Here is a 26,366-nt window from a genome sequence, read left to right as displayed (position 1 = left end):
TGGTAATTGGGCTCAAAGGTCTGGATTTGTTGTCCCAGATTTAGCCGACGCTAGTTGTCCTTGTAATTCTTATACGCAGCCATCCCTTTAATGAATAACTGGGTTAATGGTCAGAATATGAATAGTGGTCCAATATACTAATTAATAAGAGAATAGAGATGTGTGTGGGAATATTTGGAATAGAAAGTTCCAGGGTAGCACGGAAGCTTAAAAGGGTCATGTGTCGTCGTCAGACTCGCGCCGAACTTGGAAACTTTTATACATGATATACAACGTGCTTTTTAAATTTCAATAATAACCCGCGAAGAACAAATGAATCAAACCAAGAAACTTTAATTTCTCTACCCAAGGAAACAATTAATTAGAAACAAACCTAAACACTTAACATAATTAACTCCAACTCATTACCATAACTCCGGAATACTACCTAGATGGGCAACTGGGACGGTAATGGCCGGGGAGATGACAATTCCCGCATCCTCGCTTATTCGCTGGTTGGGCCCGGTTCTCACAACGATTGCGGATACCGGTGTGTGTATTGGTAATTTTAGTGAATATCCACTAGGTATGTGAATTTTTCCGGTATGTCCGTAATTTCCATTGACAGTCCTTATCTTTGCATTTCACATTAGATACCTTCATATTCGACCTAGTAACCAGAAAAAATCATAACCATGAACCATGGAGAATATTTTTAAGAGTAGTACCAACAGTCTCTTTCCTTAAAGTTGTCAGCTACACAAAGTTCATGAAGTCCGAGTGGCTGAAGTTTTCCTTCAGGAGTTAATGCACTTGCCGTTGAAGTTCTTCTCCGCTTTGACATCGAGGAAATGTCTTCCAATAATATAAGATAATTAAGTTCGGAACTTCGGAAGCTTGCCTAAGGAAGGGATAATGCAACTCCGACAAAAAAAATTATCCCGAAAAACCCTGATACACAAAATAAATATATTGATCAAAAAAGGAGGGTACAAAAATCAGCACATTGGTATACGGTATTAACGATCATGTTTTGCTACACCAGACGATGTAGCGGAGTAATGATTGTGATATTTTTCTTTTCTTTTAGTAATTAAAAACGGTATAGCGGAAAAAAAAATGGAAGCGAAATGAAATTATGAAAGGAATATCGCACCTTGACCATGTGCTTCAACCTTGTGCGGATGCCTACCGCAATGGAGCTCACTAGAGTGGCTATAGTCGTACATCATGGGTGTTACAGGAGAAGCTTTCGAAGTCCAAACCATATTTTTTGTTGCCCGAGTTGGGAGCGCGGGAGTTTCTTCCTTCCCTATCATCTCATCATTTAATTTAACGGTGAAAAAAATTGGCAAGTCAGGATATTGGACCAGATAAAACCTCAGGTGAGCCTCACAATTTATGATGATCCGTTGCTTAAACCCTTTCGCAGGGACATGAACCAAGCCGTAAATGTCTATCGTACTTTCGTGCTGCAAGCCTAAAACGGAGGCTGCTCCGCTCCTCAACTGCTCCCAGCTGAAAACTTCAGGCAGCGATACGACCTTCATATATTTCTGATCCTGACTGTACAAATCATCACTATTCGACATTTCTTACCAAACTCCATTGTAATGAATGTAGACATCTTTAGTTGACATGTTTGGGAGAGAGCTACTGTAAATATAAAGAGCAAGTAAAAATAAAAAGTATTATAACTTAAATCTCGAAACTAATAGTATTAACTGTATACATAATTCTTTCTTTTTCTTGAACAATACGACAAAAGATTTTATAGATAAGAATGTACAAAGGCCAAGAGGAATCAACTCCCAAGCAACTCCATATATAATTCCTATGCAATTCATACTTGGTATTTACTGTGACGATTGTCTTGGCAACCGAATTTGGTTGCTCGTACCACGTTAATCCTACTGTTGAAAGAATATAATTTAGCCATTTGGATTTTAACCTCTTCGAATTTTTTGGTTGCCACCCCTCTAATGGTTGGAGTGATAATCATGAACTGTAACTGAGGATTCCCACATGAAGGGATGATTATAGAGGTTCACAATTTTTCTATGTGATAGAGATTATTCAAACAGGAATTACAGATTAATACCTTTTCAGAGTATCATCTAATGTGGACGCGCCTCGCACTCCTACTACAACTTGCTAATCTCTATTAATCAATTATCTACTAAAAGTTTCTATGGGAATATGTTTGCGAATGTGAACATAAATAGAATCCAATGAGGTTGATATTAGTCTTACGAGTGTTACCCTTGGTCCCTTGTACACCTATCTACATTATTATTATAAATACTAATAATCCGGCTACGCGGGTTATTTCCCGCGTTTTCCAACAAATTTCTGACCCCTCCTAATCAATGCGTCTGAGTTGTTACCCGACGTGCATCGTGCCTGCATGTCCTTCTTTCAAAAATTAAAAATTAAAACTTATCCGATCTTTTATGGGTGGCCAAGTGGGCTATCAAACACATTGATGGATAATTGATTCATTTTGAACATCGTGGCATATCACAAGAGGAATCTAAGATAAAAAAAAGCTGGTGGTTTATATTACTCTTGGATAAGATAAGGCTGTATCGCGACCCTAACACTACTCTACTATCGAAGCTTGAATTGAAATAGGTGATTGAGGTATCATTAATTTCGAAAATAGTGGGTCCCACTTCATAGCAAATAATACGGGTATGCATTTAATAAGGTGAGAAAAACGGATTCGACGAGAGCGAAATTGTAGTCAACTCTCCGAGTCACACAATTAGTTGGATTTTTTAACTGTCATAACAAATTATCCTTTGTTTACGGGGATAATATTTGTCTCCAATACTAATCGAAGACATGATCCAATAAAACTGAACCGGGATGCATTGTTTTTTGTTATTTCTTCCCTCTTAATTGTTTTACAATTGTTTCGAAATAAAATTGGTGATCAAAATCAATGCACCTGTCATGGCTTCATTCTTGATCAAATAAAGAATACATTAACTAAGATGAATAAAACTCACTTACTCTTAATCACTTTCTTATTCTAGGATCACCTGCAAGTCCATTTCTCATGTACCAAGTTTAATCTTAACCAAGGTGACTAAAGATAAAAAACACGGTTTTAAATCTATCAAACCCCAAATCATCCGTATTTATTCCCGAGATTGAAGGTCTCTTTGAACGACTTGGGTTGCGAGGATATAGAATTTTGGAGATACGTCAGCACGATATACTTGGATATCCCAATCAGAGGTCAATGAATCAATGATGGTGTGTTAGGGCTCAGAGATGTGGCAGTGAACTGTAAAATAATGGCACAGGCGATGTGGTATTATCGTTGTCATTCAGGGCGTTTGATATGGTAATCGGTCATAGATTTCGACCACTTGGTAAACTATGCAAGAAAGAAAAAAAAAAACAGATATACCGATGTTGATAAGGGCAATTTTGACCGGTTTCAGTAAATAAACCGGGCCCCATCCCTTTTTATGAGAGTGACGGTTTTAGTTTTGTTTAAAAGGGCGGTATGCCCAGATCCATTGGAAAAATAGTTACGCAGACAAAATACACGGTGAAAATCAGTGAGAGAAATCTAAGAATAAGAGTGATGAATAAGATCCCGTTAGACATCAGTACCCATATATTGTCCCGTCTGCCTACAACGGAATGTGTAGTAGAGTGCAAATCTGTATGCAAGGATTGGAATACCATCCTTGTTCAGAAAAAGTTAGGTCTTTTTTTTGCTGCCTCAACAACCATTGGAGTTGTTAATACACGATTCTTCAGTAGGGAACAAATTAACGAGGAAAATTATGCTATCAACGGAACACCTAGCAGTGAGGAGAGTGGTGGAAATTTTACCGGACTATCTCGTGTCCTGGTTGGGTCTTGCAACGGTCTCATTTTCTTCTATGTGCTACACAATTTCATCACTGATCCTATTTATATAATGAATTCAGCAACAGGTGAACATCTCCACCTCCCTAAAATTAATCCTATTATTTTCCCATCGATACCAGCAAATACTTATTGGACAGGAAGTGTGGTAGGAGGTTTCGGCTACTGTCAGTTTAGTGGTGAATACAAGGTGGTTAGAATCTACAATTATACCAATGTCCAAACAAACACTCTTGGCGATGAGAGGGGATGGAGAAACAATGACGCGATCTCCTACAAATTCAAAGAATCAGGTACGTATGCACAAGGGTGTTTATTTTGGCTGGATTGCTCAGAGAATAAGATTGTATCGTTAAACTTGGGAAACAAAAGTTTCCAAACATGTTCGTCACCCCCAATAGAGATCCCTACGGATCAATCATTTAGAGTTGGGATAATGTTGTTTGGAGTAACTCTATGTGTTTACCAGCAAAATGTACAAGGCAACACACTTAGTTTCTGGACACCTCTTTTGGATAACAATAATATGTCATCCGTCGAGCCGAGTTTTACTGAATGGAGCTGGAGTAAGCGGTTGAGCATTGAGTTGGAAAATCTGGCCAGCGTAAGGGATGTTTATCAACCAATTGCTCTTTGTCTTTGTCGATAAAGAGCGAACGAACAACGACATCCTCCAAAACTGAATGGAACGAACAACGACGTTCTAATGTGGCGTAAAGGATGTCTTTGTCGATACGCACATCCTCCAAAACTGTGGAAATAATTATGAATCCTATTCCGCACCGACCTCATGTTGAGATAATTCCCCACATGCCAAGTGGGGTCACCTTGAAGGGTTTTGGAGGAGTAAAGGAGATATGTGCTCATAAGATGCATCTCAGCAACACATTCCTTGCTGCAGGGATGGAAGCTGAACATCAGGTTAAGAGGGGCAAAATAATTATATTAAAAGTACTTAATTAGATTTATTTTTCTGAAGCATGTCCTTAATTAGATATGGCTGGGTGTGCCGCCTATTATGATTTTGTTTTTAATTTTAGTTTTATAAGTCTTAATACAATTCTTTTTTCTTGTGTAAACATGTGTATCATGACATGGAGCTTCAAATTCGTTTTCACTTGGATTTTGTTGAAAGACACATCGTGATTATTATGTTAATATAACCATGTCATTGGATCTTGCCTGATATATATAAAAGACCTTACAAGAGAAAACGTGTGTATGTCTTACATCCAATCAACGCACAACTAAATATAAACTTACACTATTTACATTGTTTCGCTAATCAGTTGCAATCCGTTTGCCAACAGTAAAACACTGCATTACTCAACAATCTGTCACGCGAATAAAGTCATCAATGAATAAAATGAAGCATTGGTAATATGCTATGAAGTGGGAAATCTACGCGTATGCATACTACCTAGCCTTACTCAGTATTGTGCATAGCGTCCCGGATCGGTAATTCCCCCAACAATACATACTACATGGGCTTACTCAGTATTGGGACAACTGATAAGCGGGCGATACTGTTACGGCTGTTACGGGCGATACTGTTACGGCTTCTTGGTATCTGTGATTCTATGGCTACTTGTGATTCTCTTAATTGGGATTCTATTATTAGAGATTCGTTGCTTATGATCCTTTTAATTGTGATTTGCAGTCAGTCAGATGTAGTTTGTTAATCTTGTCTTGTATCTTTCGGTTTTGATGTCTTTTTAATTATAAAAAGAAAAAAACTGAAACGGATACCACCATTCTGAAATTTCTAGTCTTCGAGTCTTGTCTGGATCTCATTATCTAACTGTTTATGCATAACCCTAATCTATTCTCTCTCAAACCTAGCGTTTAGGGTTAATATTCTCGATAAGGAAGAAGATAAGGCTGAGAGACACAGATAAGAGGTTAATGATGGTGGTAGTTGCGTATATAGCTATATACTCATTAAAACCACAAGTGAAAAAAAAAAGGTAATCAGATCCCTGTTTCATTTAGAAAAAAACAAAAACAAAAACTAGACACAATTCAGCTATCTAGGCTTGGTTAATGAAAAATGAACAACTATACTTTTTGATTAATAAAAAAATTAGCATCAATAAAAAACAAAAACCACTCAAACTTCTTGGTACACACATGCACATATCACAATTTTACTTGAATACGAAAGAATAACAATTCTCCTGCCCGTTATTCTCTTTGATCGCATAATCAACTTGAAGCTAACCCATCCGTGACTAAAATTTGTTTAAGAGGACGCCATCTCAGTGATGAGAAAAAATAACCCATTGCTTTCATCAAATTTTGATCCCAAGAGAGAAGCTGGGGTACCGTTAATATTGGTTTAACTAATACCTGCATGACACGTAGGCGGGGAAGGAAATGGGGGTTATCTAGCATTTACGCACATGAAAGGGAACCACCGATAGATTTAATTGTGGTTCTGCATGAACCGCCATTTCAAACAATGATCACGGACGGGTTGGGAGCATCCTTGTGAGAAAGGAAGGGTCATATCGAGGCACCTCTTAATTCGATTGAGTTCCCACTACCACAAAATAAATCCCGTCAAATGATCAACATTAATTTTATTTAAGCGTCCAAGAAAATTAAATCCCATATAGGAAAATCTCCGTTAAAATCCCATAACTAATACACCTCATATGACATTTATTTATTTTTATAAAAAGAAGAATGAACAGTCGGCAGGCCAGCAAGCCGTAGCAACACTCTTTTAACAGCCTGCATATCTATTGCGTCTCCTGCATAGCATTTACCTGGTAGGGCAACTGGTATGGTAATTCCCGGGAAGATGACAATTCCTGCATCCCCTCTTATTCGCTGGTTTGGCCCAAGGTTCATTACGAGACCGTAACCTGCTCAATCTTGGACGTCCGACTTTCCGGTTATCCAAAGGAGGTAAAACCTTACGAGCAGCCACCGAGGCTGGGATATTCCACGCGGAAGTACTTAACACTGGGTAGATAGGACCCTCATAACTAGATCCCCACTTGGATGTCTTGTAGTAGTCGCCACAGAGTGGAAATACCTTTATTTTGTATTTCTCACATACTGCTAAAGCATGTGGACATGGCAAGTGCTGATAATCAAAGACCTTGCAACTACAACTTCTGGCATTCATTTTGACCAGGTGTACATATGCAGATCCATATTCTGTAACCTTATATTCATCATCTTTGACAAGGCAAGGTGTGAAATTCTTTGCGAGATGCCATCGAAGCTTGAGTTCCTTGGCGAAAGGACTAAGATCGTGCTTCCAGTCATTAGCCATTTGCCTACGCTCACTGAACCATTCCATTAGAATTCTCCGAATGAAATCAACAAGATGAGTCAAAGGCAGATGTTTAGCGTGTTTTATTCTTCCGTTGAATGACTCGCAGATGTTGGTGGTCATAAGGGAATATCGTCCGGTTGTTGCCTTTACTCGCGCCCAATATTCTACTCCAGGTTTTCTTACATAAGCTGCCGCTAACTGGCTTTCTTCTTCAAGGTCATCCATAGCTTCCTCGTATTGTTCATCAGTGAACGCGAGAGCAGCCTTCAGAAATATTTCGTTTCACATTACTGTTGGGTGCAATAATCAAAAACAAGGAAAAATCAAATAAGCAAAAGTTATTGATACTTAGCTCCTTTATAATGGAAGTGATCGATTTGATGAAACGAATGAGCTCCCTATATCTCCGCAACAGCAACAAGGCAAAACTTTGGAAAAACAGAGTGCGTCACGTGTTCAACACGTTGCCCTTAAGACATTAGCGCCCGGTTACACTCAAGAGTGATGCTATATCCCTCACAGGACGGATATCTCCAGGATAAAACACCCTACTACACCTACTACTATCATATGTACTAGATGCTCAACTTGAGCTTGGCAACTCCGAAAAAACCGTTAAGGAAAATCGCGAACTCTTAAGAAACGCTATAAAATATTTTCCCTTAGGGATTCCTCTAAAATATAGAGCAACCCATTTCCCATAGATTTTACAAAAGTAGTGAATTTCTTTATATAATGGAATAAAACAATTTAAGAAGTGGAAACTCCACAATGTGGGACTAATAAGTTTATATAGTTTCTTAAAAGTACTAAAAATTGGAAACTCCACAATGTGGGACTAAAAAGTTTCATTCACAAAAGAAAATAATAAATTATAATTTTTTATTAAAACTTTAAAAAATTATTTTTTTATTAATCGTTTTCCAACAATCCCCCACATGAATGAAAACTCAATAAAACATGAAAACACAGATAGATCTTGGTAAATCAATATCCCAACCTCACGATCCAAACAGACTGATCGTGCAAGTGTTGAGATCATACTAGTCATTTCTACGTTCTCTCCCTCACACAAAAGTGTGTTGACCCCAGGGTCATACTATGGATTGTATAAATCATAATAGTATTGAGAGCTTTCATCTTTAGTTCTCACATGGTGAGACTATAGGTATCTTTCACCAAAGTGAAAAAGCATGAACTAGTGAACCCTTAGTGACCTTTAGGTCCTAAGTTCCAGTAATACCAAAACCATCAAAACGAAAATCACATAAAAAGCGCAGGAAATACCATTTTAGGCAGAGGTGTCCATGAGGTCTTGAACCTTTGCTTAGTGAGATATTACCGGAATTACTTGATAGAGACAGTGAACTATGTCTTGAACTGCTAGCATTTGATGTAATTCGCGATAACAACCACGGGTGATATCTCCAAGATTGCTGCCAAGCTCGTGCCGTTTTGTCCAATTTGGCCCTGGACATATCCTGTTTCTCAGAATGCTCTAGAGAATCAAAGCTCATATTCTCATAGAAAGCGGCCCACTTCCTCATTCAGATAGGTGAGTTTCCATAAAGAGTGTTACTGTTAAACCCCACTTCAATCTTAAATTGAAACTATAGAACTCATTAAGACTTCTTAAAAGTCATCCTTCACATGCAGTCACACTATCACGTCTACACCATAGGGAAGGGACAGAGAATAAAATTCTCTGATAGTGTATACCTTCACCCACCACAAATTAGTTGTCTCATTCGAAACCTTGATCTTGGGATCTCCAGTCAGCAAGGTTGAGTATCCTTCATGGCAAGTTTAATTTATGAGCTTAAGCCCCTTCCCCCTCTATGCATTTATAACTATCTCTTGGGATAAACTTTTCGTCAAGGATTGCGCGATATTCTCCTTGGAATTTATCCAATCAATGGAAATAACGCCGATTGAGATTAGTTATTTTCAGCTTTAGCTATTATATCTTGGCTAGCACAATGTATAGATATAGCTGGCACAGGCCTATGCCAGAGAGGAATGTCTTCTAAAAAAACATCTTAGGCACTCGGCCCCCTCTCGTGCTTTATCTAACTCAATACTCTCATATTCCATAATGAATTGAGCAATATATGTTTGTTTGTAAATCTTCCAAAAACAAACCCTGATGCTAGAGTGAAACATATCCACTCGTAAACTTAGACTCTTCTGAGTCAACTATCCAGTTTACGTCACAAAGTCCCTCAAGGACAGCAATGTCTGGACTCTTACAGTTCATTAAATTCATCAGACATCTTATAACTCTTGAGTATTCAAGTTAAGATACTCCATTACCCTTTTGTCTTGAGTCTACATGAATAATCGTACGGAGTACAAGCAGGCTTACAATCACACTGATTGTATCTCTTAAGCACAAATTCAAAATAATGAGAATGACAAAGACTACATATGTTAGATTATTTTCTAATCCTCATCCCTAAGATTACATCAACAGGGCCTAAGTCTTTCAAGTCAACGTTCTCATTCAGCGCATGTTTTTAGTGGAATTAATCACATCTATGTTTGTATCAAGTATAAGCATATCATCAACATACAAGCATACAATCACACAGGTATCCTTAACAAGTTACTTGTAAATATACTTGTCAGATTCATTAACTTAAATCCACTACACATTATCATATGATCAAATTTTCCGTGTCACTGTTTACGTGCTTATTTTATAAACCATACAAAATTTTGTTCAACTTACAAACTTTTTCATCATAACCTTTCACTACAAAGCCCTAAGGTTGGTCTATGTAAATTTCTTTATCTAATTCAGGATTTTAGAAAAGCTGTCTTAACATCCATCTGATGTATCTCTAATTTGTTTATGACAACAATAACAATTAGCATCTCAACGGAAGTAAATCTCGTCACATGTGAATAAGAATCAAGGAAATATACACCTTCTTTTAGTTTATAGCCTTTAGCTACCAACTTAGCCTAATATTTTTCTACAGTTCCATATACCTAATGTTTCCTCTTAAAGACTCATTTACATCTCATGGTCTTATTCTCTGGACGTAAACTATAAACCTCCCAAGTCAGGTTCCGACGGACTGAGTCCATTTCACTAAATGAAGCCTCTTACCAGAATGGGGTTTCAGTAGATATCAAGGCTTCTTTACAAGTCCAGGGCTTAGACTAAGCTAGGCATGTTATGAAGTCGGCTTCATAAGAAGTCTCAAGTCTAATTGTTTTACTTCTCTTAGGCTCAACCTTAACTTTATCTTCCTTTAAGATAAGTTCTGACTATTTGAAAATAAATCTAGGGGATCAACAACACATCTCTAATGAGGTACAGGTTTAAGAATAAACATGTTCAAAGACCTCATCATCCCTAGATTATGTAATAGTATTCACAACAAAGTCAGAAAAAATCACACCAAAGTCTGAATAATCAGAACACACAACCAAAAATCTATATGTAGAAGTATACTCAGCATACCTTATATGAAGACACAATCAAAAATTTTGGTTTCTATCTACTTCTTTTAGGAAGACGAATGGCAAACTTAGTCAAACACCCCCACACTTCGACGCATTCATAAGAAGGTCATCTACCTATCCATAAATCATATGGAGTTTTATATGATCCTCAAGGGTACTCTATTCAGGATATACAAGTTAACATGACTGCCTCCCCCCACAAGGTCGCAGGTAATCCTGAACTAATCAACATGACAATTATCATCTTCTTAAGGATACAGTTGTTATGTTCAAGGCTTCTAATTGGTTTTGAACTTCAAGTTTATACATCTTAAGCCTTCTAAGGCATCATCCTTATCCCTAAGCAAGTATACAAGACAGTACCTCGTACAATCATCTACAGAAGTTATAAACCATCTTTTACCACAGTGATTTTGGGTTGAACTCATGTCATTTAGGCCTAACTGAATTAATTCTAAAGGCTTAGAATTACTCTGAACATTTGTGCTAAAAGGTTTTAAAGCATATTTGATTCTTCACAGATTTCACTTTTGTGTTCAAAGTCCAAACTAAATTTGGGTACTCAGCCTATGCTATCCAGTTAAGCATTGATTTATAAGTTTACGGTTACAATCTTACCACATAAAACAATCAATCACATAAAGAAAGTACAAGAATCAACTATGTTCACATCATCAGATTTTTCCGTTAAGCTTATATAGACCCAAAGTCCTATAACTCTTGCTTAAAAAATAACTGCCTTGTTACAACAAGTTTTCCAGATTCAATTAAGATCTTAAATCTTTTTCCATCTACAATAGAACAAGATACAAGATTCTTGCATATGCTTGGAACATGAAAACTTCATTCAATGTGAGAGTATTACAGATATGAGCTTCTGCTCGACCTTTTACTTTTATGCAACCTCTATTGCAGATGAGTTACTCAAAAAGAGTTTCTCGACATCCCCTATCCTCTGATAGGAGGTGAACAGGTCTCTGTTTCAACAAACATTCTTGGTGGCTCCAGAGTCCACCTTCTGGTCTCTCACATTGGTTGTTAAAATAACTTCCGACATCATGTGAATAAACTCGTTCTAATTTGTTTCAACTAAATTAACATTAAATTTCTACTTATTAAGGTTTTATGTTGTCTACACTTTACTACCGTATGGCCTGGAATTTTACAAACATAACAATCATCCTTAATTAAAGTAACGCCGGATTCAGTTTTACGAAACATACCTTTCTTATGAAGACTACAGTTAGAGTTGTGTTTGATATTCCCGCCTTTTTCAGCTTTGGAAGATTTGTGTTCATCCACATGCACCTGGTAGCCATGTTCCTTTTCAATTTCATGTCACAATCTTCGTTTATACTCTGACCACGAACACGGTAATTTCCCAATCACCTAATACACCACATCTCACAAACCTTAGTTCCGAAACAGAAGATAAAATATGAGTTTTGAAGATAATATCTAGATTTACAAACTTCGTTTGAACCACCATATCAAAAAACTCATGATTACCCCATAAAAAATACTTTAGTTAACAAGAAAAGTTTGCCCGTCAGAATTTTTCAGGAACATTTGTCTGTTTTGTAAAATATCAAAAAAATACTTTTACAACTCCAAAAATTCTGAAATTTTACGTGGGTAACTATAAGGATGTCTACTACGTTGTGTCAAAAGGGTTCATCGAAATTCCTTCTAGGTTAAGAGATAATCTCGAAACTCTACAGCTGACCAAAACATTATTTTTGTTTTTCACTCCACAATTAACATCCATGATTCACAAACCAACCAACCATTTTCGATTATTACAAATTCTAATGTCTTAAGATTGTTGGGTGCAATAATCAAAAAACAAGGAAAAATCAAATAAGCAAAAGTTATTGATACTTAGCTCCTTTATAATGGAAGTGATCGATTTGATGAAACGAATGAGCTCCCTATATCTCCGCAACAGCAACAAGGCAAAACTTTGGAAAAACAGAGTGAGTCACGTGTTCAACACGTTGCCCTTAAGACATTAGAGCCCGGCTACACTCAAGAGTGATGCTATAGCCCTCACAGGACGGATATCTCCAGGATAAAACACCCTACTACACCTACTACTAGCATATGTAATAGATGCTCAACTTGAGCTTGGCAACTCCGAAAAAACCGTTAAGGAAAATCGCGAACTCTTAAGAAACGTTATAAAATATTTTCCCTTAGGGGTCCCTTTAAAATATAGAGCAACCCATTTCCCATAGATTTTACAAAAATAGTGAATTTCTTTATATAATGGAATAAAACAATTTAAGAAGTGGAAACTCCACAATGTGGGACTAATAAGTTTATATAGTTTTTAAAACTACTAAAAATTGGAAACTCCACAATGTGAGACTAAAAAGTTTCATTTACAAAAAAACAATAAATTATAATTTTTTATTAAACTTTAAAAAATTATTTTTTTATTAATAGTTTTCCAACAATTACCTGAAAAACCAATAACACCGCATGTTATTGTGATTTCTGGTAAACAATAATTATTCCATTCACGAGATAATCAGTGTGTTAGTGATAAACCTGCCATATGAAAAACGCAATGGATATGATTCGCGTTACGGAACACGTTTACAACAGCCGGGCATACATGAGTGCTTCTATCCGAGATGATAGTAAGATCGTCGATGTTCCCTAACAAGTTGTGTACTCTACAAGGAAAACATTCCCAGGAATCCTTACTTTCTACGTCGACGATGGAAAAAGTAAGAGGGTATGACTGCTCGTTGTCATCCAATGCAACGGCTGTCAGTAGTACTCCTAAGCGTTCTCCAGTAAGATAAGTCCCATCGACTGCAAATGCGGGTCTACAAAACGATATGAATCCACTAACACTCACCCCCAGGGCCATAAAGTAATACACAAACCGATCATTCGTATCTGTGAGAATTTCCGTCACAGTGTCGGGGTTGTCTCCGCTCAACATGTGGCTGTAACCGACAAGATGCTGGTACGAATCGTCCGATGTTTCTCTACATAATTCTAGGCCGCGTTTGTTGCACAGATAAGCCTGCTTGTAAGTGAGGCTCAAACCAAACTTAATTTTGACGTCGTGCTGCAGCCGTCTAGGAGTGTAAACACTGTCGCACCTATGATATTTTTTCTTCACAACATCAGCAATGGCATCTGTGATTCCTCTTCTGGTCCGAGTCTCACATTTATTGTTGGTACAGGTGTGTATAGTAGTCATCTTAGTGATCCTCCACCAGGTCAATAAATTATACCTGCATGCTCGTAATTTCCATTGACAGTCCTATCTTTTCATTTCACGAAATAAATTTTCGTATTTGATTTAACAACCAGAAAATCGAACCCATTGTTATTTTAATGAATAGTACTAATAGCCTCTTTTCTTTAAAGTTGTCTTTCTCACAGAGCTCATCATTCGCAATCTTCTCATTGCACTTGGGGGTTGACAGTCAGGTTCTGGATTTTGGATTAACGGGAAATCATGAAGTATGCGAAGTTGCAAGGCTTCAGGAGATGATGCATTTGTCGTTGAAGTCCTCCTCCGCTTTGACATGTTAGAAAACTCTGCTAATTCAATAACATAAATAAGTAGAAATTTAATCAAAAAAAGTTTAAAACATATGAAACAAAGTAACAAACAGAGTAAGAATCGGTGGCAACAGGTCTTCGGAGCATAAAGTAATTATGCTTAAAAACTACAGGGAGCAGAGAGTAATGATTTCTTTTCTTTCCTTGCTTAAAATAATTATTGCGAGAAAAAAGGAAACCACACCTTGATCGTATACATGAGGTTTGTCGTGTTGTACATCAACACCACCAGAATGTAAATCACTAGGATGTTTAGAGTCGGACTTGGCAGGAGTTGTGGGCGTGTGACTTTCTTCCTTCCCCGATGCCTCAGTAGTGGATTTCACGGTGAAAAAACTAGGAAGATTAGGGTATTGGATCTGATAGAATTTCAGGTGAGCCTCACAATTAAGAATAATCGGCTGATTAAACCCTTTGACAGGGACATGAACCAAGCCGTAAATGTCTATAGCAGATCCATGCTGCAATTCCAAAACGGAGGTTGTTATGTCCCTCAACTGCTCCCAGGTGTAATCATCAGGAAGCGATACGACCTTCATATGTTCCCGATTGTGGATATATGAATCATCACCATTTGGCATTTCTTGCCAAACTCCGTTGTAGTGAATGTAGACATCATTGGATGACATATTAGGGTAGCTACTGTTGAAACCAAATAGCAGTTAAAAACTATCGTAGCGAAAATCTTTAAATTAAAACTATTTGGTGCTTATAACGATATACGCTATTATTTGCCACCCATACTAAGTGCGTTTTGTTTTGTATGATCGACTAAGCAATATTTCCGTTGATAAGAAAAAGGGAGAAGAAGAGTAGGAGCACAGTGGAAAAGATTGAATCTCGAAACACAAACCACTGAATCAAAGGCGACAATTCTTGGTGACCGAATTTGGTGATGATATCAAGTAAAGCCCTGCAATTAGTTGAATAAAAATCATGTAAAAAGAAAAACACTAAAAATTAGCTTTGAATATGCATTAATAAGTAGCAAATCAATCCCCAAAATTTGTAACACTGGATTTCCTCTCTAAAAGCACTATTTTTGATATATGATATATATGATATGAAGATTAAAACTTACGTTAAGTACCATCTATTGTGGACAAACCTCACTCCGAAACTTAAACTTGCTAATCTACATGAAGTAGATATTTGAACGTTGTAAGCATGAGAAGATATAATTGAAACCCGTGAGTTTGAGTATCCTTTTTACCTCCAACACCTATCTCGAGTATATATATATATAATACTATCCCTTCTATGCTGGTTGTTTCCGGCGGTTTGTTCCTCAAATTTATGTTTCAAATACCAAACTCAATACTAGAATCATTCATCCTCTCTACCAGTCAGATTGTGCCGCATCGTGTCCCAAGATTAGACAAACTTGTTGTCCCGGCTGTAGGAAGGTCGCTCTCCTAATCAATGTGTTTGGTTTGGCTGCCTTAAAACGGAGAACTCTTACTGTGAACCACTTGCAGATTAATAACCCCAAGCTCTACCAATCCTGTGGTGGAAGGGCTGTAAACATTGTCCAGGGAACTATACTGTATTCTGGCTGAGGCAAATATCCATTACAACCGGTTGCTTTATCCACAAAAACGCGAGATGCCCAGACCACTCTCGTTCCACGCCTACGTGCCATGTAGGCGCTGGTTAAACCAATAACAATGGGACACTGTTCTTGGGATCAAATTTGACGAAGTCAAGAGCCACGTCAAGCTAAAACTTACATCGGGTATAGTAGGTTGTTGTAGTATTTCGATTGCGGTAAATAAGGATTCGTTGCTCGGACTTCAAAAGATTTTTAAAACAAAAACATATACAAAATTTGTCACAGGATCAAGAGATACTAGGACTCAGGATTCCACCAATTCTTGTACTCATGCGAAACAACTATTAATTCTAGACAATTATAGCTTATAATGATAACAAATATCGACTCTTTTCTTTGCGAAAAATAGATTTTATAAAGTATTAGATGTAAATCATAAGCATGATGCATCAAGAGTTCCTAGACTAAGCATACATCATCAGATAAAATCACAAATTACCAAGAAAAATCATAAATCAACTTATAATAGTGCAAATAGTCATAAAAGAATCAAATAGAATTACCCATGCATAAATAATGGTTTCCTCCATTATCCCAGTATTGGGGTTTAGCTACTCATAATAATCATGTTCTCAAAATACATACTTGATGCTCAAAATATGATTAAAAGAGTGAAAAATAAAATACAGTGAAACTACGACCCTCTTTAAGCGTCCAGAGAAGAACGATACTTTAGCGCTGCTGTTGAATAACGACGCAAGTCTGCTGCTGCTAGCACTGTTGAAGAACGACGGCCCTGGAGGGTCCGTTCTTCGTCTTCTTCTTCCTCCTCGAGCAGCAGCAGCAACAGCAGGAAACTTTTCCTGCAACTCATGTTCTTCGCTCCTCCGGTCTCTCTCTGGTCCCTGCTCGACCCCAAACACTTGATAAACCTTATCTCAATTCTCAACACCTCTTATATACTTCACAACCCCAAGAAATCCCGCAAAATCTTCTCTTTTTTTCCTTGCTTCCAAGTTACGTAACTTCCCTGCAGTTTGAGAGAAAATCTCTCTTGTTGATTTTTGTACGCGTCTTCTAGCTATTTTCTTGTCACCAAACTCTCCCAGGACTTGAACCATACTAGATAGACGTCTATCCAGCGTGAGACTCTCCCAAAAAATCTCACAAAATATTTGAACATGAACAGAAAGAGGACGTACTCTGTTTGGACTTTGATTGCTTCCTCCGACTTGTCCAGCCCAATTGGTTGGATCTAAACAATCCCATAGACCCTGTTAAGCTCTAAGAAGACAAGCCCAACCAAATTTAGCTATTGAATCTCCATGAAACTCGTTCAAATCTTCAATCCAAAATCAACAGTGTCTGCATGCATTTTTCCCGCCAAAAACAATTATTTGAAATTTGAAGAAGACCTCCCCTATCCAGTTCAGGGGTACGAATAGTAAGTTGGGCTGAAATATAATTCATGGGGTGGAAATAACCAAATCTTGGGTGCCTTTAGTAATTTTTCTGGGATGTTTTTCGGACTTTTTTGGGCTTCCTCCGGGGTATTTCTGGGGTACTTCCGGTATACTGTCAACGGAGCTCCAAACGCCATATTTTAGCCAATTTCGCCGCAAAAGCTTATTTCTCCAAAAACACCTACAAAGACATAAAATAACCAAATAAGTACAAAATCGAGCACTAACAATATATACAATTGGGACAAATTAGACATATAAATGCGTCTATCAAATACCCCCAAACTTATTATTTGCTAGTCCCGAGCAAATCAAAACTACAAAATGAAATCCTAACTCACTGTCGCAGGCATCGTCGATTGCATTTAGCGTATGCAATAAGCCTTTAAACCCCTAGGTGTCCCTAGTGGCCGAGTTATAGTCTCGGGAGGGCTTACTATAGATATACCCACAAAACCTTAATACTCCAGACCCTAGCTATCTACAACGAACCTTGGAAGGAACTAAAGAATCTCCTTGGTTGGCATACTTATTGACTACAAGAGGAAGTATCCTGATGCGAAATTCCAATTGATGTACACGAGTTTGCACTCAAGCATACTAAAATTCATATAAAATGACAGAGCTCTACTCAGATAGTCGCACTATGGACATAAATATCCGAAGTCAAAACTAATCACATGGATAGATTAAGAGATGGATATAGAAAAACATAGATGATTTTGATGTTTACTAAGTGAACGGCGTTTCCCATATCTGTCTGAAGGCCTCCGCCAAAATGAACCTATCCTAATGGATTGAGATACTAGTCTGACTAATATCAACACACTGGCATATACAAGGGTACCAGTGGTCGATAACCTAACTCTAGGTCAACACAACTGGCATATACAAAGGTACCAGTGGTCGACTTTATTGAATTTATTCCTTTTGGTCGAATGGTCTGGTCTCAAAAATTTTTTTTTTCAATTTTTTTTTTTCAACTTTTTATTTTTTTTGGTAACTCAATACCTCTAATTCATCCTAGCATTGGTAACAACTTGAATCATGGGCCCCACCTATCACTTAGAGAAACATGGTTTAAAAACAAAATAAAATAAAATAAAAATAAAAGTGAAAAGGACTCAACGAGATATGGTGAAACTATCATGTTATTTCTAACACCTGAGCTATGTGCTTTTATGAATAGACTCTTTAGATGGTTCCATCTATTCAGATTGGTTCCTCAACTCCTACAACCAAAATGCTTCCATCCACTTAGATTGGTTAGTGCCATCCTAAATACGCATAAATTTCTAGGCTCTGGAGTTTATTTATTCATACTGCAACTAAAAAGTTTCTCCCATACCCCCAAACTTAAATCTAACATTGTCCTCAATGTTCTAAAGATGAAATTAAAAGCATGAACAAGGAGAAATTGTTACCAATGAAGCAAAAGAGATAAGGAAAGATATTACCGTGTTGCATGAGCATGGGATACCTCCCAAGAAGTGCTAAGTTTAAAGTCTTCAGCCAGACTTAGGAAAGGATTAGTCAACTCGAACCATAAAATAACAGTCGAAATAACTGTGGATCTTCAAAACTAAACAGAGCTGACCAAAGGAAACTACAATGAACCAAGAAAGTTAACAAGACTAGCATGCCCTTACTTAGTTTCCTGATTAAGAAATTTATATCTAATTGTGGTTCAGCTTCAGGTTCTATGAAAGGGTCTAAATAGAAAATTTTCATTGGCTGCGTTTCTTCATAGGTGGGATCCGAATCATTAGGTCCTAAAGTCTGGAAAAACTCAAATATGATCTTAGAAGCGCACAATAATAACCTAAATAACTGAGGATCCTCTAAGTCAATAAGATTTGACTTACATAATTGACCAAAATGAGAGTAGTGGTCATTCCTAAGCAAATGTGTCGATTCTAATTTCCTAAAGCATTTAGGTTTAGTCTCAGAACTTAATATTCGACTCATTTGAAACGTTCCCACAGTTGGAAGAAAACTATTTGGTGGGAAAACAAAGTCAATCTGGGTATCATAGCATGGGTTAACCACATCAACCAGAGGATGGGTTTCTAACAACTGAGCTTCTCTCTGGACATCATTAGGTTCAGGTAAAAGTGTACGAAGATAATCGTGTAAGATGGTTGAGGCACAAATGTCAAGTCCTACACGGGGGAACTTTCTAAGAGTTAAAGAACCCGGAGACTGATAATCACCCCAAAACTTAGAGTTTTCTGTGTCTCTAGAAAGACTAGTCACAACTTCCCTAATTTCTAGGTCATCGGATTCCTGAAAATGGTCAATTGATTCTTCTAAGTCGGATTCATCCTCACTCATTTCTACGAGTTCATTTTCTTTTTCTAAGTTTAATGTTTCTAAATTTCTAGACTCTAAAACAATATTCTCCGAATAAACTCGTTCCTCAAAACTATCATCGTCTTCGTAGACAGGAAATACTACATCGTCTAAAACGAGGGTATCTCTAGTCAAATCCTCTTCCTTTTGAATAGGTGAATAATTATTAAAATTATTTGGATTTGAAATAGAAATAATATTATCATTGTAAAGCTCAATTGGAGTATCCATTTCCTGATCACTATTCCTACATAAGTATGATTCTCCATCAACACTATCCTCATCATAATAACATGAAAAAGATCGAACCTCATCAAAACAAGTAGTGCTACCAATTCTAACCTTGTTATCTTGATTATGTAAATAACTATCTTCATTCTCAAGGGTATTATTGGATACACTATATTGGCAATTCAAGTAATTTCGAGCAATTCTTTCGTTCGTCTCAGCTATCCGCTTGAGGTGGTCTTCTAAAGAAGGTTCACTCATTATTGTAGTTCTTTCGTCTATAATTATATTATTCATCTCAGCTAACTTACGCGTCGACTCAGCTAACTTACGTGTTGACTCTAGTAAAGAGGAATTATCAGAAGGATCATAAAAAGGACTACTTTTCAAAAGTTTGATTGTATCCTCTAGAGACGAAGAACTAGTACTATAATCTTCTTGCTCGTAAGACTGATGCATGTGTGGATAGTAATTGGGCTCACCAGGGTATGACCCATATCCTTCCAAAGGACGGCGTTCCCAACCACTATTCCCAACATGGTCATAAAAATGATGATGTCCATATTCAAATTCAGATCGATACTCATTGTATTGGCTTCTGTCATACCAGTTCGACATTCTTAATTGCAAGGGAATTCTACACAATCACAAACAAGGATGACTCGACCAAATCAAACCTACAGAATCTATCAAACAAAAAGCATGATGGCTCAACTTAGATTGTTTTCTAGACCAGCTTCCATTCCTTCGAAAAGGAATTCGTTACAATTTGAGCACACCCCTCTGGAATCAATCTGAGCTAATGTAAGTTGAATTGAGGCGAGGGAAGCTCAGTGGAGCTTTGATACCCAAGGCCTCACCGCTATCACAAGGCGGCGCAGTCACGCATTCAACTCACAGAAACCATCATGAACTTCGAAGTATGCTAAAAGAGTAACCAATATTTTTTGAAAGATTTTCCTACCAAGCTCGTTACCCTATCGGTCTCGTTCTAATCGAATTTTAAGCTTGGGTTCGCGCTAGGTTTCGTTTACCTAAGGCGGGCAAGAAGGGAACGGTGATGAAATCCGAACCCTTATCTTGTATTGGCCAGGCCTTGCCCTTTAATAGGAATTTAAAAACAGTCCAAATTCGTCCTCAATCAATGAATTACCTTAAGGAATACAGTAAACCCGCTGACAGGGGATTCGCGAGTGTTTCGATGGACTTACCTCCCGTACCAGACGGGGTATGAACCGTTGAAGTCGACTCGGGCCACGACTCCTATGTCATGTACGAACCCGAGGGGCCGAGACGATATTGTAATCGTCGTCCTTCCCTGCAAACAGTTTATATTTAATTTTTTTTTATATATAACCCTTCCGTAGGGTTTAAAATTAAAATAAATTGTCCAAAGTCCAGAATAAATTCCAAATAAAAAGTCCAAAAATTACAAAAATTATGACAAATAAAGCCTATTTACAAATTCTAAAAAATAAATAAATAAAAGCTATATACAAAAAATAATAATAATAAAAATTAAATCTTAAAAAAAAAATTATGTATTTTTTTTTCTTCTCTTTTAGCTTTAAGCTTTAATCTTTTTTGTTCCCAAGTCCTTACTATTCCACTTCGAACCTGTAAATCAAAGACACAAAAAGAAACGTAAAAAGGAACAAATAATAATAATAAAAAAAAATTAAACCCAAAAACAAATCTATATACAAGTCCGCGTCGGCGGCGCCATTTTGTTGTAGTATTTCGATTGCGGTAAACAAGGATTCGTTGCTCGGACTTGAAAAGATTTTTAAAACAAAAATATATACAAAATTTGTCACAGGATCAAGAGATACTAGGACTCAGGAATCCACCAATTCTTATACTCATGCGAAACAACTATTAATTCTAGACAATTATAGCTTATAATGATAACAAATATCGACTCTTTTCTTTGCGAAAAATAGATTTTATAAATTATTAGATGTAAATCATAAGCATGATGCATCAAGAGTTCCTAGACTAAGCATACATCATCAGATAAAATCACAAATTATCAAGAAAAATCATAAATCAACTTATAATAGTGCAAATAGTCATAAAAGAATTAAATAGAATTACTCATGCATAAAGAATGGTTTCCTCCATCATCCCAATATTGGGGTTTAGCTAATCATAATAATCATGTTCTCAAAATACATACTTGATGCTCAAAATATGATTAAAAGAGTGAAAAATATAATACAGTGAAACTACGACCCTCTTTAAGCGTCCAGAGAAGAACGATACTTTAGCGCTGCTATTGAATAACGACGCAAGTCTGCTGCTGCTAGCACTGTTGAAGAACGACGGCCCTGGAGGGTCCGTTCTTCGTCTTCTTCTTCCTCCTCGAGCAGCAGCAGCAACAGCAGGAAACTTTTCCTGCAACTCCTGTTCTTCGCTCCTCCGGTCTCTCTCTGGTCCCTGCTCGACCCCAAACACTTGATAAACCTTATCTCAATTCTCAACACCTCTTATATACTTCACAACCCCAAGAAATCCAGCAAAATATTCTCTTTTTTTCCTTGCTGCCAAGTTACGTAACTTCCCTGCTGTTTGAGATAAAATCTCTCTTGTTGATTTTTGTACGCGTCTACTAGCTATTTTCTTGTCACCAAACTCTCCCAGGACTTGAACCATACTAGATAGACGTCTATCCAGCGTGAGACTCTCCCAAAAAATCTCACAAAATATTTGAACATGAACAGAAAGAGGACGTACTCTGTTTGGACTTTGATTGCTTCCTCCGACTTGTCCAGCCCAATTGGTTGGATCTAAACAATCCCATAGACCCTGTTAAGCACTAAGAAGACAATCCCAACCAAATTTAGCTATTGAATCTCCATGAAACTCGTTCAAATCTTCAATCCAAAATCAACAGTGTATGCATGCATTTTTCCCGCCAAAAACCATTATTTGAAATTTGAAGGAGACCTCCCCCTATCCAGTTCAGGGGTACGAATAGTAAGTTGGGCTGAAATATAATTCATGGGGTGGAAATAACCAAATCTTGGGTGCCTTTAGTAATTTTTCTGGGATGTTTTCCGGACTTTTTCGAGCTTCCTCCGGGGTATTTCTGGGGTACTTCCGGTATACTGTCAACGGAGCTCCAAACGCCATATTTTAGCCAATTTCGCCGCAAAAGCTTATTTCTCCAAAAACACCTACAAAGACATAAAATAACCAAATAAGTACAAAATCGAGCACTAATAATATATACAATTGGGACAAATTAGACACATAAATGCGTCTATCAAATACCCCCAAACTTATTATTTTCTAGTCCCGAGCAAATCAAAACTACAAAATAAAATCCTAACTCACTGTCGCACGCATCGTCGATTTCATTTAGCGTATGCAATAAGCCTTTAAACCCCTAGGTGTCCCTAGTGGCCGAGTTATAGTCTCGGGAGGGCTTACTAGAGATATACCCACAAAACCTTAATACTCCAGACCCTAGCTATCTACAACGAACCTTGGAAGGCACTAAAGAATCTCCTTGGTTGGCATACTTATTGACTACAAGAGGAAGTATCCTGATGCGAAATTCCAATTGATGTACACGAGTTTGCACTTAAGCATACTAAAATTCATATAAAGTGACAGAGCTCTACTCAGATAGTCGCACTATGGACATCAATATCCGGAGTCAAAACTAATCGCATGGATAGATTAAGAGATGGACATAGAAAAACATAGATGGTTTTGATGTTTACTAAGTGAACGGCGTTTCCCATATCTGTCTGAAGGCCTCCGCCAAAATGAACCTATCCTAATGGATTGAGATACTAGTCTGACTAATATCAACACACTGGCATATACAAGGGTACCAGTGGTCGATAACCTAACTCTAGGTCAACACAACTGGCATATACAAGGGTACCAGTGGTCAATTTTATTGAATTTATTCCTTTTGGTCGAATGGTCTGGTCTCAATTTTTTTTTTTTCAACTTTTCTTTTTTCAACTTTTTTTTTTTGGTAACTCAATCACTCTAATTCATCCTAGCATTGGTAACAACTTGAATCGTGGGCCCCACCTATCACTTAGAGAAACATGGTTTAAAAACAAAATAAAATAAAATAAAAATAGAAGTGAAAAGGACTCAACGAGATATGATGAAACTATCATGTTATTTCTAACACCTGAGCTATGTGCTTTTATGAATAGACTCTTTAGATGTTTCCATCTATTCAGATTGGTTCCTCATCTCCTACAACCAAAATGCTTCCATCCACTTAGATTGGTTAGTGCCATCCTAAATACGCATAAATTTCTAGGCTCTGGAGTTTATTTATTCATACTGCAACTAAAAAGTTTCTCCCATACCCCCAAACTTAAATCTAACATTGTCCTCAATGTTCTAAAGATGAAATTAAAAGCATGAACAAGGAGAAATTGTTACCAATGAAGCAAAAGAGATAAGGAAAGATATTACCGTGTTGCATGAGCATGGGATACCTCCCAAGGTGCTAAGTTTAAAGTCTTCAGCCCGACTTAGGAAAGGATTAGTCAACTCGAACCATAAAATAACAGTCGAAATAACTGTGGATCTTCAAAACTAAATAGAGCTGACCAAAGGAAACTGCAATGAACCAAGAAAGTTAACAAGACTAGCATGCCCTTACTTAGTTTCCTGATTAAGAAATTTATATCTAATTGTGGTTCAGCTTCAGGTTCTATGAAAGGGTCTAAATAGAAAATTTTCATTGGCTGCGTTTCTTCATAGGTGGGATCCGAATCATTAGGTCCTAAAGTCTAGAAAAACTCAAATATGATCTTAGAAGCGCACAATAATAACCTAAATAACTGAGGATCCTCTAAGTCAATAAGATTTGACTTACATAATTGACCAAAATGAGAGTAGTGGTCATTCTTAAGCAAATGTGTCGATTCTAATTTCCTAAAGCATTTAGGTTTAGTCTCAGAACTTAATATTCGACTCATTTGAAACGTTCCCACAGTTGGAAGAAAACTATTTGGTGGGAAAACAAAGTCAATCTGGGTATCATAGCATGGGTTAACCACATCAACCAGAGGATGGGTTTCTAACAACTGAGCTTCTCTCTGGACATCATTAGGTTCAGGTAAAAGTGTACGAAGATAATCGTGTAAGATGGTTGAGGCAAAAATGTCAAGTCCTACACGGGGGAACTTTCTAAGAGTTAAAGAACCCGGAGACTGACAATCACCCCCAAACTTAGAGTTTTCTGTGTCTCTAGAAAGACTAGTCACAACTTCCCTAATTTCTAGGTCATCAGATTCCTGAAAATGGTCAATTGATTCTTCTAAGTCGGGTTCATCCTCACTCATTTCTAAGAGTTCATTTTCTTTTTCTAAGTCTAATGTTTCTAAATTTCTAGACTCTAAAACAATATTCTCCGAATAAACTCGTTCCTCAAAATTATCATCGTCTTCGTAGACAGGAAATACTACATCGTCTAAAACGAGGGTATCTCTAGTCAAATCCTCGTCCTTTTGAATAGGTGAATAATTATTAAAATTATCTGGATTTTAAATAGAAATAATATTATCATTGTAAAGCTCAATTGGAGTATCCATTTCCTGATCACTATTCCTACATAAGTATGATTCTCCATCAACACTATTCTCATCATAATAACATGAAAAAGATCGAACCTCATCAAAACAAGTAGTGCTACCAATTCTAACCTTGTTATTTTGATTATGTAAATAACTATCTTCATTCTCAAGGGTATTATTGGATACACTATATTGGCAATTCAAGTAATTTCGAGCAATTCTTTCGTTCGTCCCAGCTATCCGCTTGAGGTGGTCTTATAAAGAAGGTTCACTCATTATTGGATACACTATGTTGATTTTTGTACGCGTCTTCTAGCTATTTTCTTGTCACCAAACTCTCCCAGGACTTGAACCATACTAGATAGACGTCTATCCAGCGTGAGACTCTCCCAAAAAATCTCACAAAATATTTGAACATGAACAGAAAGAGGACGTACTCTGTTTGGACTTTGATTGCTTCCTCCGACTTGTCCAGCCCAATTGGTTGGATCTAAACAATCCCATAGACCCTGTTAAGCTCTAAGAAGACAAGCCCAACCAAATTTAGCTATTGAATCTCCATGAAACTCGTTCAAATCTTCAATCCAAAATCAACAGTGTCTGCATGAATTTTTCCCGCCAAAAACCATTATTTGAAATTTGAAGAAGACCTCCCCCTATCCAGTTCAGGGGTACGAATAGTAAGTTGGGCTGAAATATAATTCCTGGGGTGGAAATAACTAAATCTTGGGTGCCTTTAGTAATTTTTCTGGGATGTTTTCCGGACTTTTTCGGGCTTCCTCCGGGGTATTTCTGGGGTACTTCCGGTATACTGGCAACGGAGCTCCAAACGCCATATTTTAGCCAATTTCGCCGCAAAAGCTTATTTCTCCAAAAACACCTACAAAGACATAAAATAACCAAATAAGTACAAAATCGAGCACTAACAATATATACAATTGGGACAAATTAGACACATAAATGCGTCTATCATAGGTCCACTTCATAACCCG

General features: G+C 37.3%; 3 protein-coding genes across 3 annotated transcripts; 1 reads left to right on the top strand and 2 right to left on the bottom strand.

Annotated features, from left to right (window-relative positions):
* Positions 1–317: 317 nt before the first annotated feature.
* Positions 318–1,695, bottom strand: LOC113301607. The gene is made up of 2 exons (XM_026550386.1): positions 1,136–1,695; positions 318–930 (listed from the first exon to the last, which is right to left on the bottom strand). The coding sequence occupies exons 1-2, from the start codon at positions 1,569–1,571 to the stop codon at positions 881–883; spliced, it is 486 nt and encodes a 161-aa protein (XP_026406171.1). The 5' UTR covers positions 1,572–1,695; the 3' UTR covers positions 318–880.
* A 1,885-nt stretch (positions 1,696–3,580) lies between these two features.
* Positions 3,581–4,519, top strand: LOC113305751 (F-box protein At3g07870-like). Its single transcript, XM_026554755.1, has one exon. It carries the CDS (start codon positions 3,581–3,583, stop codon positions 4,517–4,519), a length of 939 nt encoding a protein of 312 aa, XP_026410540.1.
* Positions 4,520–6,637: 2,118 nt separating this feature from the next.
* On the bottom strand, positions 6,638–13,853 carry LOC113305750. Its single transcript, XM_026554753.1, has 2 exons — positions 13,254–13,853; positions 6,638–7,423 (listed from the first exon to the last, which is right to left on the bottom strand). Exons 1-2 carry the CDS (start codon positions 13,851–13,853, stop codon positions 6,638–6,640), a joined length of 1,386 nt encoding a protein of 461 aa, XP_026410538.1.
* Positions 13,854–26,366: the final 12,513 nt, after the last annotated feature.

Source organism: Papaver somniferum, chromosome 8 (genome assembly GCF_003573695.1).
Source record: "Papaver somniferum cultivar HN1 chromosome 8, ASM357369v1, whole genome shotgun sequence".
NCBI lineage: Eukaryota > Viridiplantae > Streptophyta > Magnoliopsida > Ranunculales > Papaveraceae > Papaver > Papaver somniferum.
The sequence above is the reverse complement of the archived record's forward strand: the minus strand, read 5'-3'. Positions and strand labels throughout refer to the sequence as shown.